The sequence below is a fragment of the Moschus berezovskii genome, chromosome 3 (assembly GCF_049115385.1).
Source record: "Moschus berezovskii isolate FMDL1 chromosome 3, NW_MosBer_1.0, whole genome shotgun sequence".
Taxonomy (NCBI): Eukaryota; Metazoa; Chordata; class Mammalia; order Artiodactyla; family Moschidae; genus Moschus; species Moschus berezovskii.
In genome coordinates, this window is record NC_142462.1 from 123,212,842 (window position 1) to 123,229,507 (window position 16,666).

Below are 16,666 nucleotides of genomic sequence, written 5' to 3' on the forward strand. Positions count from 1 at the left end.
CACCCTTGGACTTCAAGTTCCAGGAAGCACTGCGTGTCCGCTTTCCCGGCTCCCCACAGTCGCGCGCGGCTCCCAGGGTGCCCCGCTCGGGTATCCCTTTCAGTGATTACACGCTTCTTTCGGAAAAGAGTCTCTCCGGGACTACACGTTCCAGAATGCAGCAGGGGTGGGGGCGGTGGGGTGGGGTGGGGTGGGGTGGAGGGGCGCTTTCCAGAGTCTGGGCTTTGGCAGCCTGCCTCCCGAGCCCAGGTGACCCTGCCTCTGCCCGGGCTGATGGTGTTGAGCTTCCAACGACCTCCTGACACTCCCATAACCGGTTCGAACCTCTCCCTGGGCCGTCCGGTGACCTCAGGATTGCCTGGGGAATAGCTCTGAGCCATATCTTGCCGATGATGACTTCACAGGGGCCAGCTGCCCGCAAGGCTGGAAAGAGAGACAGGTGTGCCCCATTGGAGGCTGGATTCACCATACGCCAGAGACTCCTCTCTCTCCCCTTTTTGCGGTCCCGCAACCCACCCGACTCCAGCAGTTCGCTCCACCCTGATATTCCGAGGCAAGCTGGCGCACTGGGGAGGTGTACCCACCCTCTCCCACCCCACCCCACCCCACCCCACCCCACCCCCACCAGCTTACAGAGCCCTGGCCCACTGGAGTCGGCCAGGGTGTGGCCCGAGGGCTGGCAGGTTGGTTACCGCCCTCAACAGACAGAAGGACAAACAGAAGCTACACTTGAAGCGGCCTTGACCTCATCCCTTAAGGAGTTGATTATAGATTTATCTTGTGCCTTCTCTCTAATTGTCTCATGATTGCATTCTTGAGGGCTGTGAACTGGATGAAAACTGCCCTCAAACAGCACTCCTCGGCGCCGCCGGAACAGACGTTCGGGCTTAAACAGTTTGTTAATTAACTCGTTTATGTCTGAACGTTTTCTGCGTACACAATGCTGCCCTTCCCTCGGTGGCAGACTCAGAAGCAAAACATAAAATAGCTTATCTGGAAGAATTTATAATTTGCGAAAACAAGAAACAGATCTTTAAATGACAGTTTTTGACTATGAATAGGGTTCGAAAAGGGAGGGCACGGCAGGGAATCTCTCTGAGGCATAAGTCCCCCGGTTCGGAAAGACTTAACTCAGCAGAGTAATGGGTATCCACCCCGCGCCGCCATCACCGCTCTTCGACCCCACCCCCTTCCTCCTGGCAAAGATAGGGGCATTCTTGGAGGCACTGGGGACAACTAGGGGTGGAAGGCTGGGGCTGCCTGCGGGCGCAGAGACTCGACCCCCGATGCATTGATATTTCAATTTCCTCCGAATTGCCTGATAGCTTGGTGCCTCTTTTTTTTTTCCTGTCTGGGATCCCTAGGATGAGGCGGGCTTCCTTTACCGCCCAGAGGAGCCAAATGAAGCCAGGAGACGGCGTCTCCAGGCACCCGAGCTCGTTGCGGGGAAGCGCTGGGCGGCCGCCTTGCGCCGCGCGGAGGGTCAAGCCGGGGGCGGCGGCCTCGGCTCTGGGATCCCGGCGCAGCGCGTGCTTGGCCGCGCGCCTCCGCCCCCTGGGTCTCGGCCCCGCTCCCCGCCTCCAGGCCCGCCGCGCCGGGGCCGCGCACGGCGCGCCGGGGCGCGCGCACGTAGGGGGCTGGCCTGCCCGCGACGCGGGGGAAAGTTGAGTTGGGAGAAGTTGGGAGCGGCGGGGGGCGCGCCCCGAGGTGGGCCCGGGGGAAGCCGTCGGGAGCGCGCGAGGGCTCCAGAGCCGGCGGGGAGAGAGACCCCGAGACCCCTGGAGCGCCAGGTCCAGAGGAAGCGGGTAAGCTGGGAGGTGGCGGCGGGGGAGGGCCGGGGCCGCGGAGGGAGGAAGGGAGGGGGAAGGAAAGGGGGGAACTCGGCACTCGGAGCGGGGAGGGAGTGGAAGTGCAGGAAAGGGCGGAGACTGGGGCGCGGGGACGCGAGCTTTTGGGGGAGAAGGATGGGGAGGCGAGCGGAGTGATTGCGGGTCTGCAGCGGGGTCTAGAGTCCGCTTCTTCGAGTTCCCTAAAGCGAGGGTGCCGCGCCCCCTGCCACCGGGAGGGGGTACTCTCTGGGGTGCGCCGCCGGCCCTCCCGAACCCGGGCGGTACTCCAGACGACACCCTTCCCGTGCCACCCCCTACTCTAGCCTCAAGGCCCGTCCAGGGCGCCCCTGCCTAAGAGTTGCCCCGAGCCTCAGCCTCTGCCCCCCAATCTCGGGCTCGGGAGGCGGAGCCAGGAATGGGGGTGGCGGGTCAGTTCGGGACAAGGGGTCAGGCCGGAGCGGGAGCAGCCGGGTGGGGATGGGAAAGACGAGCCCGGGAGAGTGCGACCCAACTCCTGGCGGGGGTGGGGGGGCGCTGGATGGTCCGGGTGGGGAGCTCTGTGCTGGGTGTGGGGGCGCGGCGCCGACCTGCACTCCACGGTCCACTTTCTCCTCCTCCCTGAGCTCCCCACTCCCGCCAGCCCCGCGTCAGGAGAGCGGTGGAATGCGTGAGTCCACTTGTGGGGGGGCGGTGGTGGTGATTAATGCCCATGTGGGGGTCCGGAGTGCTAATCCTCCGGGCCGGTCGGGGCTGGTCCCTGGAATGTGCCCCCACCCCGGATTATCGACACCGATGCTCTGGACAGAGGCGGCTTTGTGTTCTGGGGACGGCGCGGTGGGGGTGGGGGGAGGTAGAGGGAGGAGGGCGGGGGAGGACGGAGGAGCACACCGAGAGCCCAGTCTGGAGGTGGGAGCGGGGCACCGGCAGGTGCCGGGCACTCCCTCCCAGACCGGGTCGCCTCCTCCAGTGCCCGGCGCCCATACAGCAGACTTTCCCTGGCGCAGAGCCTGCTAAGCGGGGAGCTGAAGAGAGCGCTCAGCTGAGCTGGAATGCCCCTCTAGGGACATGTGTGGCTCCAGGCTCCCCACCCCGGACCAACCCCCAGACTTATATTGTTTGACCCTACACTGACCTGTGTCATCCCTGAGTTGGCCCTAAATCCGGTAACCCTGACAACACCCCCCACCAGCGACACACGGGGAGCTCAGTTCTCTTGCCATCACAGAGCAGCCCCCCCAGTAGGAACGGGTCCCCCCCAGTTTGCACTGGTCAGATTCCCTAACCGCAGCCCTTCTGCTGGCCTTCTTCCGTGCCCAGCGTCCTCCCCTGGCGCCCCTACAGTCACAGTCAGGAGGGCGTCAGCCCGGGCGCTCAGATTTTCCTGGCCGTGGGCTTGGGGAGGGGAAGCATTGAGACTGCCCCTGAGGACAGAACTTTGGGGTTTCTGTGCCCCCCTCCTCCCCAGCATCACGTGCCCCTCCCCCAGTATAAAGTGCTGCCCGGCCAGTGCCGCCGGCCCAGCCGCCCTCCCACTGCCACAGTGGAGCTGGGCTCCCACCCCTCCCCCGGGAGCCTCCTCCTCCCCCACTTCGGGGCTGGGTTTTTTTTTTTTTGGAAGAGAGGGGCACAGGACAGCAGCCCCCCTTTGCTCTGGGCCCACTCCAGGGCTCTGTCTGCCTTCCTTCCTCCCACCTTGCCCCAGCCCGGCTCTGGGTCTCACCCCTCCGGGTACACCCCTCTCCCGTCTCAGCCCCCTCCGCTCCCACTGTACTGCTGGCTCGGCCTGTCCTCCCTCTTCTTCTATCTCCCCACGCTGATCTCTGCTGCCGTCTCTCCAGGTCTGGGCCTGACGCCTTCCTGCTCCCCCGCCCCGGGGGTCTCCCATCCTCTGCTCTCTTCCCCTGCCACCGCTCAGTCCCTGGGCCTGCTGGGCCTCCATCCTCCTTTCGTCTCTTTGTTCCTCTCTTTTCTTTTTAGAACTTTCTCTGCTCCCCCCTCCACCCTCCCAGAGTCAGGCGCCAAGGCCCTTGGGAGCCCGGGAGGATCCTGTGCAAGCAGGAGACACCCCCGCCCCCCGTGACTTCTGCAGGGCCTCGGGGCCCTGCCCTCCCCTGGACTGGTTTGGGGTGGGGGAACTGTGCGATGTGGGGGTGCCCCCGCTGGCCTGGGACCTCTCTCACCTGGTGATCGGTGCCCTCCCCCAGGTTATGCCGCCACCTTGTCTCCCTGAAAGCCGCAGCTACAGCGAGAAGGGCTAAGATTTGGCCATGAGCAGCGGCCCCCGGCGCCCCGCGTCGGGCGCGGATTCCTTCCGCACGGTGAGTATTGCCCACTGCTCCTGTGCACCACCATCTCTGGGGCTGTGGCCAAGGGTGAGGCTGTCTGTGTGTGAGTGAAGAGGCTGCCGCTGGGGCTCTGGCCAAGGGTGAGGGTCTGTGTCAAACAGGGGTGTGAGTGTGTGTGCGTGTGCGCATGTGAAGAGGCCCTAGAGGGGAGCCTGGATGGACTTGGGAAGGGCACTGCCATGCCTCTCCGGGCCTTGCGTGGGCCACCGGGTCTGGGACAGGTACTGGTGGTGGCCGTCAGACAGCTTCCAGCCCTGGGGAGGGCCCTGCGGCTCTGTTCCCTGAAGCCCTGGGAGGCTGTTTATCCTCCTCAGCAGGAGAGGAACTTTGGGAATCCTGGGTCTCTAACCGGCCACAGCCCCCTCCCCCGCCCTGGGTCTCGGAGGCTGCGCCTGCCGGGCCTGCTGCACCGGGCTTCTGGGCAGATCGCCCCGCCCCCTGGCCCCACGTGCCACCCAGGCCCGGCCCCTCCCGGCCCCCACGTGGCTGCCACCCCACGTGCCCCCCTCCCAGTGTTCCTGGGAAGGGTAATGATTAACCCCAGTGCCGGCATCATCCGCGCGTCATTGGTCACTTGGGCCCACGGGGGCACGTGACCGGGGCGAGGTGCCGGCCGGTCCCCTCCCCCTCCGCCCCAAGTTCGCCTCAGCCCGCAGCCATGGACTTCCTCCTGCGGCCTCAGGTGCGAGGGGCTCTCCGCCCTCCTCCCCCCGCCCCGGGCTAGCCCCCTTCTGTTGCTGGCTCCCGCTCTGCCGCCTTCCTCCCCGTGCTCTTTCTGGTGAGAGTGGGGCCCCATGCCTGGGGGTAGTTGGGGGGGAAGCCTGGCTTGAGTGGCAGAGATGGGCTGACCAGGGTTGGGGGGGCAAGCTCCTGGTCCCGGCCTCTAGTATCCAGTGTGTCCCCCCACCCCAGTGGCTCCTGACCCCACCTCTTAGGCTCTGCAAGGCCCGCCCTCCTTCCCAGTCCACCTCTCTCTGCTCTTTCTTGCTCGGGTACCCCTGCCCTTGGAGATCTCGATGCCCTTCAAGTCCAGAAGCTCTCGCTTGAGCAAATATTTGGTGGTGCCTGGAGCTGAGACCAGCCGGCAGTGGGTGGGGGTCAGGGGAGCGCTGGACCAAAGCTGCAGAGTGGTGGCTGCCGAGCTCTCCAAAGTGCCACCACAGTCCTGGGCTCCCGCAGAATGACTCAGGTGTGGGGGGAGCAGGGTGGGGCGGGGCCACGGCCCAGGGCTCTGGCTCCCTCCGGTGGGCTCCCAGTTGACTCAGACTGAGCCAGTCGGTTAGCTCAGACACCCCCACCACTGAGAAGTTAGTTCTCAGGCTCAGTGGGACAGGTGGGGGTCGCATTCACGACCATCAGCGTCAGCCGTGGGAACGGCCAAGGTCACACCCCCGACCTTGACCTCTGGGATGGACACAGGACTTCTGCGGAGGCCTCCAGGGCCAACACATCCCACCTGCCCCAGAACCAGCAGGAATGGGCCCAGCCAGGGTGCTGATGGCCCAGGACCCCAGTGGGGGACAGAGCAGGCTGCCGGGGATAGGGTGCTGAGTCCCTGGCTTTTGGGGTGCCTGGGCAGCTGGGGGGCAGGTACTGGATTTCTGTCACTAGGCAGGCAGGGGGTGTACTGGGACACCCCCCCCCCCCGCCCCATGCCCCGAGAGTCCTCACTGCCCCTTCTTCCTCGCAGCCAGAGCCTGAGAGCCTGGGCCCCGTGACGGCACCCGGCTTTGCAGCCGAGCAAGAGGAGGATGAACTCCACCGCACCCTGGGCGTGGAGCGGTTCGAGGAGATCCTTCAGGAGGCGGGGTCCCGAGGAGGGGAGGAGCTCGGCCGCAGCTATGGGGAGGAAGACTTTGAATGTGAGGGGGGTGGGGGAGGCGAGTGGGGGGCTGGCGGCCTGGGAGCAGGGAGAAGCTGGGGGCCATCCAGCTGGAGAGGGGGAAGCTGGGCCCATCAGCAGCCCATGCACCTGTCCCTGCAGACCACCGCCAGTCCTCCCATCACATCCACCACCCGCTGTCCACCCACCTGCCTCCCGACACCCGGCGCCGAAAGACACCCCAGGGCCCAGGACGGAAGCCGCGCAGGCGCCCCGGAGCCTCCCCAACCGGGGAGACCCCCACCATCGAGGAGGGCGAGGAAGAGGAGGATGAGGCCAGTGAGGCCGAGGGGCCCCGGGCGCTCAGCCAGCCGTCGCCTGCCTCCACACCCTCTTCCGTGCAGGTGAGCGGAGCAGGGCTCCCCAGGGGCTGGGGGGGCATCTGCAGGATCTCTGGCCCGGCCTCCCCTGCTCACACGGGGTCCCTGTTCTAGTTCTTCCTCCAGGAGGATGAAGGTGCAGACCGGAAGGCAGAAACCACCAGTCCCTCTCCGCCTCCACCGCAGCCCCACCAGGAGGCAGCTCCCCGGGCCACCAAAGCGGCCCAGACTGGGTAAGGGTCCCCACACAGAGACCCCCCCCATGCCGGCGTCAGTCAGGTGGGGTGGGGAGACAAAGCAGGGGCCCTGAGAGCCTCAGGTTGGAGTTCAAACCCAGTCATGCCGCTAGCATTTGACTCTGGACAAGAAACAGTGTCTCTGAGTCCGTTTGCCCATCTATAAACCAAGATTAATAGGACTTTTCCCACAAGGCGATAGTAGGGGTTGAAGGGTGGTGTGAACAAAAGTTTTAAATATGGTTTAGCTGCCGCCTCCCATGCCGGCCACCCACCCCCGCCCATGGCTTCAGGGGAGCAATGCCAAACACAGGTCAGGGACTGGACAGGTGACCTCCTTACACCCCTTGGGACCCCAAGAGGGTGAGAGGAATAGGAGGCCCCCCTCTTGCTTTTGGGGAGCTGCCAGTCCGCCCTGGCTGTGGTCTCGTGAAGTGGCGATCAGCGCAAGTTACTGCACCAGACGACTGGGTTCAGGCGGAGCGTCAGTACCAACAGGTGATTGTGGAGTTTGGGGACGTCAGCCAGGGAAGGCTTACTGGAAGAAACCACTTTGAACACAGTCTCAAGGTCACTACTATCGCCTCCCTGTTGTTTTCCGGGTGCCAGGCAGTGTGAAGGGGCGGGGGGAAGTGAAGGGCAAGTTGCCCCTCCAGGGCGGCACAGACTCGCTGGGGAGACAGGCTGTGTGGATGGAGCCAGGTCTACCTCGGCCATCTGCACCGGGGTCGCAGGGCTGCGGGCCGCCAGACGGCCAGGAGGCAGGGGAGCCCAAGAGAGAGCGCGGCGTCGGACAAGGGAGTCAGATTTGCAGGCAGGAGTGTGAACAGAACCTCAGGTATGGAAGGTGGGTGCAGGCGGAGAGAGCCTGGCTCAGGGGGCGCTGGTCATGGGCACGGGGCAGGGGCTAGGAGCCGTGGGGGTGCTGGTCTCCGGGGGAATGGTGTAGGAAGGTGTGGCGGGGACAGGGCCCTCTTGGGGAGGTGGGGAGAAAGGAAACACCCCCCGCCCCAGCTTGGGAGCTAAGAGCAGAAGTCAGAATACATAAGGGATAGGCACTCATAGCCTCCTCACAGCTGTGGGGTGGGGGCAGGCGTCTCCCGCTCCAAAGGCCCATTTCCACGTCCTTTACTCCATTCGATTAGAAACACAGGCCCCTGTGAGCCCCGAGTCCATTGCTAGGGGTCCCACCCTGGGCACTTTTCCGATGTCACTGGCCTGCCCCAGGCCCCGGGGAAGTTGGCCTCCTCCTCCCCCTTTGGCGGCTTGAGTTTTCGTCCCGGGCAGCTTAGGGGATTGCTGGGAAGGAAGGAGCTGGGTTTAAACGCCACCCTTTGCTTCCAGAACCTTTGTTGTGCTTCCACATCCCCACCTACGGAGGCGTGTGGGGAGGAAGGCGGGACTGGGGCTGGCGGGGGTCCCCTTTCCCGGGGGCCTCCTGTGTGGCCCCTGCCTGAGCGGGAGGGGCCAGCCTTCCCCGGCTCGCTCACAGCCGCCCTGTCTGTGCAGGGCCCAGGTGGAGGAGGTGGTGGCCGTGGCCAGCGGCACAGCGGGAGGCGATGACGGGGGTGCATCCGGGCGCCTCCTGACCAAGGCGCAGCCCGGGCACCGCAGCTACAACCTGCAGGAGAGGAGACGCATCGGAAGCATGACGGGGGCTGAGCAGGCGCTGCTGCCCCGGGTCCCCACGGACGAGAGCGAGGCGCAGACGCTGGCCACGGCTGACCTGGACCTCATGAAGAGTGTGTGCCGGGCCTGGGCGAGCCCGGAGCTGGTGAGGTGGGGGTGGGGGGTAAGAGAAAGGGACCTTTGACCCTGTCCCCCCCACCACCGCAGGTCACCGGTTTGAGGACGTTCCTGGCGTACGGCGACACTTGGTGCGGAAGAACGCCAAGGCGTCTGCGCAGAGTGGCCGGGAAGGGCGAGAGCCTGGCCCCACACCTCGGGCCCGGCCCCGGGCCCCCCACAAGCCCCATGAGGTGAGTTCGCCGCTCCGTGGTCTTCCATCATCTCCCTGTTCATCTGCTCTCCACAGCCCCCACCGCTTCTCAGACCAGTGGTGATCTCGAGCCCCGGGGTGGCCATGTATGGTTTTCAAGGTTGCACACTGCACAAGAATGCAGTCTTCAACAGTGTTGATTTTTAATTGACATATAGTTGATAACACGATATTATATTAGCCTCAGGTGCCCCATATAACCAATCAACATTTAAACAACGTTACAGAACGTTCACTATGGTCAAGTCCAGTAGCCATCTGTCCCCAAACCGTTATTACCGTGTTACTGAGCTGCTGTTGCTGGTGTGGCTGTTAACAGTTCTGGTCCACATCTTAGACACGTCAGTTTCTCTCATGGCCATTTTCTGGCAGCTGGCAGTGAGGTGTCTGAGGGTGGGTTCATGCAGCAGCGCGCTTCATGTCTCAGAGTCCGGTCACCCCCCGACTCGAGTCCTCCCACACCCTGTCAGGGTGACAGGGACAGTGACTGACCAAGGCCACTCAGGTACTAAGTGAAAGTCACTCAGTCGTGTCTGACTCTGTGACCCCATGAACTATACAGTCCATGGAATTCTCCAGGCTAGAATACTGGAGTGGGAAGCCGTTTCCTTCTCCAGAGAATCTTCCCAACCCAGGGATTGAACCCAGGTCTCCCGCATTGCGGGCAGATTCTTTACCAGCTGAGCCACAAGGGAAGCCCGATACTTAGTGATCTAAGATTCCAGCTCTCTGGTCTTGAGCCCTAACCCTGCCAGTGGGTTTTTGGGGGTAACCTTTTGATTGCAGTCAAACACAGTAAAACCACACTCAGGTTAAGTGTACAGCTCCATGATGCTTTGCATCTGTAAACCCTAGCCAAGCCTACCTCAATACAGGATATCCCCACACCCAGAAAGTTCCTTCAGGCCTCTGCCTAGTCAGCACCCTCAGAAGTGACCACTGTGTCATTCTTCAGGTTTGCCAGTTCTAGAAATGCATCCTGCCAAGTTCCTGTGTGTGTGTTTAGTGACCGTTCATCAAACATTTCCTCTGAATCATGTACCATGCTCAGTGTTCTGTGCACTTTTTCTTTTATTTCCCACTATGCCCCCCATTTTTTAAAAGTATAGTCAGTTTACAATGTGGTGCTGGTTTCAGGTGTATGGAAAAGTGGTTCAGTGATACATACGTATACGTACCTGTGTTTTCAGATTCTTTTCCCTTATAGGTTATTACAGACTATTGAGTACTTAGCTCTTTGTGCCGTACAGTAAGTGGGTCCTTCTCGGCCCACTACAGGCTTATTGAGGTGGGTGGCATCACTCCTATTTCACAGATGAGGGAGAGCCGTAGGTGGATCAGTAACTCGCCTGGGCTCTGGGCCTGCGCCCTGTGCCCTCCGGGGTCACAGCCTCCATCCCACCACGCCTTCTCCTGTGCCCCCAAGGTGTTTGTGGAGCTGAACGAGCTGCTGCTGGACAAAAACCAGGAGCCTCAGTGGCGGGAGACAGCGCGCTGGATCAAATTCGAGGAGGACGTGGAGGAGGAGACAGAGCGCTGGGGGAAGCCCCATGTGGCCTCCCTGTCATTCCGCAGCCTCCTGGAGCTGCGCCGGACCCTGGCCCACGGTAATGCGTGCTCCCCAACACCCCCAGCCCGCCCATCCTCGCCCCGGGAATTGCCTTTTCCTGAGCCCGTTCTCTGAGGACCAAATGGTCCCACACGTTTGTCTTGAGCAACAGGGTGTGTAATGTCATCAGAGCCCAGGAGGGAACATCTCTTGTCATGACGTCACCTCTCACAAGGCCTGCCGTTCCTCGGGCTCTGTCGTTGGGTGACTGCAGGGCAGGCCTTACCCTCTTCTCTGGTCTGGCATCTTCAGCAAGCAGCTTCTCTAAGTGATATTTTCAGATAAACTGAAGCTGGTATGTTTTGGATGCTGCAGTGTTGTTAAACGGTTTTGGTGGAATGCTTTCTGAGATCCTAGAGGTTCTGGGCAGTGTGACCTAACCTGTAGGGTGATGTGGGCTCCTGGCAGTGTGGGCTAACCTGTAGGGAGGTGTGGCCTTTGCTGCATGAGCACAGGTGTTCAGCGTCTGATGTTCTGCTCTTGGTTTGTTTCCTCCTTCCTGGTGGGGAACCGCTCCCACTTGCTGTCAGTGGCCAAGGACTCAGAAACCTGCTGTCAGTACTGTTTCCCAGCTACGAGTTACTAGGTTCTGAGTGAGGCTTGAGGGCTTTGCGTGAGGTGCCAGAGCACAGGGCTTGATCACCAGGCTGTGCCGTCTCGCTTTTGGCTGCTCGGGGGGCCTTTGGTTCTGTTTGTTCCGTGTCCCCGTGAGTTGACCTTGACGGGAAAATGACCTGGTGACTTTTGAGGGGACCTTCGTCTCTCCAGGAAATGGCAGTTCCGAGCAGTGACAGGCTGGGTGGACTTGGGGACACTGAGGAGTCCAGGGTTGGGGGGGACTCTTCAGATGACTCCGGGGCTGCCACGACCAGCTGGGTCGTGCTCTAGAGGGAAGAATTGGGCCCTCAAGTGGACGGCAGAGGCGGCAGCTCGGTCCGGAGGAAGTTCCTGGCAGCGAAGGGCAGTCCAGCCCACGTGGGTGGCCTGGGACACTTCCTGCTGTGTGCTTCCCAGTAGGGGTGTCTGGGCAAGGTCTAGCCAGGTGGCCTCTCTGAGAGCTGGGGTCTCCTGGCCTTTGCTGAGCCTCACAACATTCCTGCAGGGAGAGAGGGCTTGGGGACTAGGGCCTTGGGCCGAGCTGGGCCCCGCTTACCAGTTTCAGGGCTGGGCGGTGCCTCCCTGGCTGTCCCCTCATTCCCAGCCCAGCCCCCCGTTGCTTGGCTGGGGACGAGGCCCCTCTGTGTCATCCTCGTTTCAGGGGCTGTGCTCTTGGACCTGGATCAGCAGACCCTGCCTGGCGTGGCCCACCAGGTGGTGGAGCAGATGGTCATCTCGGACCAGATCAAGGCCGAGGACAGAGCCAACGTGCTGCGGGCTCTGCTGCTGAAACACAGGTGAGGCCCTGCGCGCCACACCCTGCCTGCCCAGCCCCGGCCGCCAGCCCGCCTCACCTCCCTGCCTGCCACCCCGCAGCCACCCGAGTGACGAGAAGGACTTCTCCTTCCCCCGCAACATCTCAGCCGGCTCCCTGGGCTCCCTGCTGGGGCATCACCACGGCCAGGGTGCCGAGAGCGACCCCCACGTCACCGAGCCCCTCATAGGAGGCGTTCCTGAGACCCGGCTGGAGGTGGAGCGAGAGGTGAGGGGGAGAAGGCGGCCCCGCCAGGGTGAGGTCTGGCCACCCCAGTGGCTGCAGGACCATGAGCCAGCGGGGCCGGGGCGCGGATGGGCAGGGGCAGGGCGGCCCAGCTGAGCCCCGGCCTCCCGCCTCCCCAGCGCGAGCCGCCCCCTCCGGCTCCTCCGGCTGGCATCACTCGCTCCAAGTCCAAGCATGAACTGAAGCTGCTGGAGAAGATCCCTGAGAATGCTGAGGCCACGGTGGTCCTCGTGGGTACGCAGGGCGAGGAATGGGGACGGGGTTGGGGGGTGACCACCCAGGCTGGGCTCTTACCCATGACGGCCACACCCCCACAGGCTGCGTGGAGTTCCTGGCCCGCCCCACCATGGCCTTCGTGCGGCTGCGGGAGGCAGTGGAGCTAGACGCAGTGCTGGAGGTGCCCGTGCCCGTGCGTTTCCTCTTCTTGCTGCTGGGCCCGAGCAGCGCCAACATGGACTACCACGAGATCGGCCGCTCCATCTCCACCCTCATGTCCGACAAGGTCAGCCGCTCCAGAACGCCACCCCCGCCCCCGGCGCCCAGCCCGGCTCCCGGGCCCCGGCCCCGCATCCCGTGTCCTCACTCGCCTCGGTCTTGCTCCGGCAGCAATTCCACGAGGCGGCCTACCTGGCGGACGAGCGGGAGGACCTGCTGACGGCCATCAACGCCTTCCTGGACTGCAGCGTGGTGCTGCCGCCCTCTGAGGTGCAGGGAGAGGAGCTGCTGCGCTCCGTCGCTCACTTCCAGCGCCAGATGCTCAAGAAGCGGGAGGAGCAGGGCCGGCTCTTGCCCCCAGGGGCCGGGCTGGAGCCCAAGTCTGCTCAAGATAAGGGTACGGGGCCAGTACGAGCCAGGGGGCTGGGTCGGGGCAGCCCGGGTTGGGCTGGGGCATTAGGAAGGCGGGCGGGCGAGGGCAGGGACGGGCGCCCTGATGCAGGCCCCGGGCTGCAGCGCTCCTGCAGATGGTAGAGGTGGCTGGTGCGGTGGAAGACGATCCCCTGCGGCGGACGGGCCGGCCTTTCGGGGGGCTGATCCGAGACGTGCGGCGCCGCTACCCCCACTACCTGAGCGACTTCCGGGACGCGCTGGACCCCCAGTGCCTGGCCGCCGTCATCTTCATCTACTTCGCGGCACTGTCTCCCGCCATCACCTTCGGAGGGCTGCTGGGTAAGGAGGGTCTTAGCCAGGGTGGAGCAGGGAGGGCATGGCTCCCCCCACCCTCCGCCCTGCCACCAGCCCCTGAGCAGGCTCCTGCTGCCCTAGGGGAGAAGACACACGACCTGATCGGGGTGTCGGAGCTCATCATGTCCACGGCCATCCAGGGCGTGCTCTTCTGCCTGCTGGGGGCCCAGCCATTGCTGGTGATCGGCTTCTCGGGGCCCCTGCTGGTCTTCGAGGAGGCCTTCTTCTCGGTGAGTGGCCACAGGCTGTTGGCGCTGGTTCCTCCTGCCCGGCTCAGCTCCCGCTCCCCGTCCCCCGGACACTCCCCGCCCCACAACCCCCCCAACCCTCCCGCACTCCTCCGGAGCCCCCAGGCTCTGAGCCTGACTCCACCCACCCCCTTGCCCTGCCCGCCTCAGTTCTGCAGCAGCAACAACCTGGAGTACCTGGTGGGCCGCGTGTGGATCGGCTTCTGGCTGGTGCTGCTGGCCCTGCTCATGGTGGCCCTGGAGGGCAGCTTCCTGGTGCGCTTCGTCTCCCGTTTCACCCAGGAGATCTTTGCCTTCCTCATCTCGCTCATCTTCATCTACGAGACCTTCTACAAGCTGGTGAAGGTGGGTAGGGCCCCCGTGGGACCTGGCCCGCGAGGGAGCTGGGGGCCTCCTTGCCCCCGGGTTCTCCACGCGTGAGGCCTGTTGCCAACACACACACCGGGACTTCAGATTGGTCTCAAAGACTCACATAGTTTTAATAACAAAGGTGACTTGTGTTTTTGATAAGGTGGCAGAGGATCCAGAAAGTCAGAGGGAAAGGCCCCCAAGTTGACAGACACGCTCTCACGTCTGTGTCTGGGTCAGGATCAGACGTGTCCCCAGGGTTCGCCACGCTCCGCTGGCTGCTCCTCCAGGCCTCTCTGGAGCCTCGGTCCCAGCTGCCTTCCCTAGTTAGACCAGCCCCGCTCTCAACCCCCAGTGGTCTTGCACTCCTATCTGTTCACCTCGGTCATTTTCTTAATCAGGACAAGCTCCTTGAGGGTAGGCTGACCACCCTGGGCCTGCCTGTCCCAACTCAGCAGATAGCTCAGTCCCAGACCTCTGGCCAGTTAAGCATATGGAGTCCTTCGTTCTCTCTCCAGATCTTCCAGGAGCACCCCCTCCACGGCTGTTCCGTCTCCAACAGCTCCAAGGCAGATAGTGGCGAGAACGCCACGTGGCCTGGGGCCGGAGTCACGCTGGGGCCAAGGAATGAGAGCTCAGCCAGGCCGCCTGGGCAGGGCGGGCCCCGGGGCCAGCCCAACACCGCCTTGTTGTCACTGGTTCTCATGGCCGGCACCTTTTTCATCGCCTTCTTCCTGCGAAAATTCAAGAACAGCCGGTTCTTCCCCGGCCGGGTGTGTGGGCTGGCAGGCCCAAGGGAGGCGAGAGCCCACGGGCGGGGGCTGGAAGGGGGCGATTCGCAGCCCGGGCTGGATGGCAGTGTGGGGCCTCTGAGCGCGGTGCTTGCCCACAGGTACGGCGCGTGATTGGGGACTTCGGGGTGCCCATCGCCATTCTCATCATGGTGCTTGTAGATTACAGTATTGAGGACACCTACACCCAGGTACAGTGGTGCGCACGCAGCGGTGAGGGGGTGCTGGACTCCAGGCCCCCAGGACCAGAGCTGCTGCTCAACCGGGCAGACACCAGGCCTCTCCAACAGTCCACGCTCAGCGTCCACCCCCCACCCCAGTACAGCTCAGGGCACTTCCTCCACCCAACAAGGTTCACCCACCCCGGCCCCACCCTCTGCCCTGCAGAAGCTGAGCGTGCCCAGTGGCTTCTCAGTGACAGCCCCAGAGAAGCGGGGCTGGGTCATCAACCCCCTGGGGGAGAAGAGCGCCTTCCCCGTGTGGATGATGGTTGCCAGCCTGCTGCCCGCCATCTTGGTCTTCATCCTCATCTTCATGGAGACACAGATCACTACGTGAGTGGTCCTGGCAGAGGGGTCCCTGTGCAGACAGGGACGACCTGCTGCGTGGAGGGGCTGGAACCCCTGGCAGGCTGGCTGCTGAAGTTTGTAGACAACAGAAAATCCCACTGAAATGTGCCTGCATGGGCACAGTACATGTTGGGCGCTGTCCAGGGGGTTGGGGGATGGCCACTGGGATAGGATTCAGCTCCATGATAGAACCCTCGTCTTGAAGGGGATGGGCAGGGACCTCCAGGTTCCAGAAACAGAAGGAGGTGACTGCCTGGGCGCTCTGGAAAGACCCAGTTGTCTGCTGAGCTGGCTCGGGGGGCCCGGGGTTCAGGGCATGCCCATCCCCGCTCAGGCTGATCATCTCCAAGAAGGAGCGCATGCTTCAGAAGGGCTCTGGCTTCCACCTGGACCTGCTGCTCATCGTGGCCATGGGTGGCATCTGTGCCCTCTTCGGCTTGCCCTGGTTGGCCGCTGCCACTGTCCGCTCCGTCACTCATGCCAACGCGCTCACGGTCATGAGCAAGGCGGTGGCACCTGGAGACAAGCCCAAGATCCAAGAGGTCAAGGAGCAGCGGGTGACGGGGCTGCTGGTGGCCCTGCTCGTGGGTATGTTCACCTCTTCCCCCTCAGCCTTCCCAGAGGGGTCTCGTGGTTGTGGCCACTGCGGGTGGAGGGGTGGAGCGCCCCGGGGCCAGCTGTTACTCCCCCTCGCCCCGCAGGCCTCTCCTTGGTCATCGGGGATCTGCTCCGGCAGATCCCCCTGGCTGTGCTCTTCGGGATTTTCCTGTACATGGGTGTGACCTCCCTGAACGGCATCCAGTTCTATGAGCGGCTGCACCTGCTGCTCATGCCACCCAAACACCACCCGGACGTCACCTACGTCAAGAAGGTGAGACCCAGCTGGGCAGGGCCCCACGCCTCTCCCCGCTAACCCAGTCTGTGCGGGTCACCCTCCGGCCCACATCTGTCCACTCTGGCGGGCCACCATTCAGCCTGTGCAGACCTGGCTCCCGTAAGCACCCAGGCAGGCACTTCCACCTGCCCCTGCGGAGGGGAGAGGGACCGTCATCCTCTGGCCATGGCAGGCCCAGATGGCCCTCCGGGGACCGGGCTCACCTGTCTCGCCCTGCGCCACTCTGCCCCCAGGTCCGGACCCTGCGTATGCACCTGTTCACGGCCCTGCAGCTGCTCTGCCTGGCTGTGCTCTGGGCCGTCATGTCCACCGCGGCCTCCCTGGCCTTCCCCTTCATCCTCATCCTCACGGTGCCGCTCCGCATGGTGGTGCTGACCCGCATCTTCACCGAGCGGGAGATGAAATACGTAAGGCCTGCGCTCTTCCCCAGCCTCGCCCGGCCCTCCCCCTGCCACCCCCACAGTCTTGCTGGGAGGTCACTCCCTTTCCTGACTGTTCTTGCCCACAGCTGGATGCTAATGAGGCAGAACCCGTGTTCGATGAGCGGGAGGGAGTGGACGAGTACAACGAGATGCCCATGCCTGTGTAACTGCTGCCTGAACGGACAGCCAAGGATGGACAGACAGAGGGAACAGGGGCTGGGGAGTGCTCTCCCCATCCTCCTCCCTCATTTTTATTTAAGTGAATAATTTAAGGCCCTTCCCCTCCCTCCCCCGCAGTAAAGTGCTTTGGCCCCCACCTATCCCTGGTCTTCTC

General features: G+C 63.5%; 1 protein-coding gene across 1 annotated transcript; it reads left to right on the forward strand.

Moving 5' to 3' along the window:
• Positions 1–1,619: 1,619 nt before the first annotated feature.
• On the forward strand, positions 1,620–16,648 carry SLC4A2 (solute carrier family 4 member 2). Its single transcript, XM_055421545.2, has 23 exons — positions 1,620–1,805; positions 4,034–4,147; positions 5,865–6,036; positions 6,159–6,400; positions 6,491–6,609; positions 8,122–8,354; positions 8,449–8,591; positions 10,038–10,218; positions 11,479–11,614; positions 11,694–11,859; positions 11,997–12,111; positions 12,195–12,379; positions 12,484–12,709; positions 12,829–13,044; positions 13,141–13,289; positions 13,458–13,652; positions 14,174–14,428; positions 14,548–14,637; positions 14,834–15,000; positions 15,350–15,603; positions 15,717–15,886; positions 16,144–16,317; positions 16,419–16,648. The coding sequence occupies exons 2-23, from the start codon at positions 4,097–4,099 to the stop codon at positions 16,497–16,499; spliced, it is 3,720 nt and encodes a 1,239-aa protein (XP_055277520.2). The 5' UTR covers positions 1,620–1,805; positions 4,034–4,096; the 3' UTR covers positions 16,500–16,648.
• Positions 16,649–16,666: the final 18 nt, after the last annotated feature.

Coding starts and splice junctions, on each gene's coding strand:
- SLC4A2 (XM_055421545.2), top strand. CDS start 4,097: ATGAGCAGCGGCCCCCGGCGCCCCGCGTCGGGCGCGGATTCCTTCCGC. Junction 6,037..6,158: donor TGGGGAGGAAGACTTTGAAT/GTGAGGGGGGTG, acceptor CTGTCCCTGCAG/ACCACCGCCAGTCCTCCCAT. Junction 16,318..16,418: donor CCGAGCGGGAGATGAAATAC/GTAAGGCCTGCG, acceptor TCTTGCCCACAG/CTGGATGCTAATGAGGCAGA.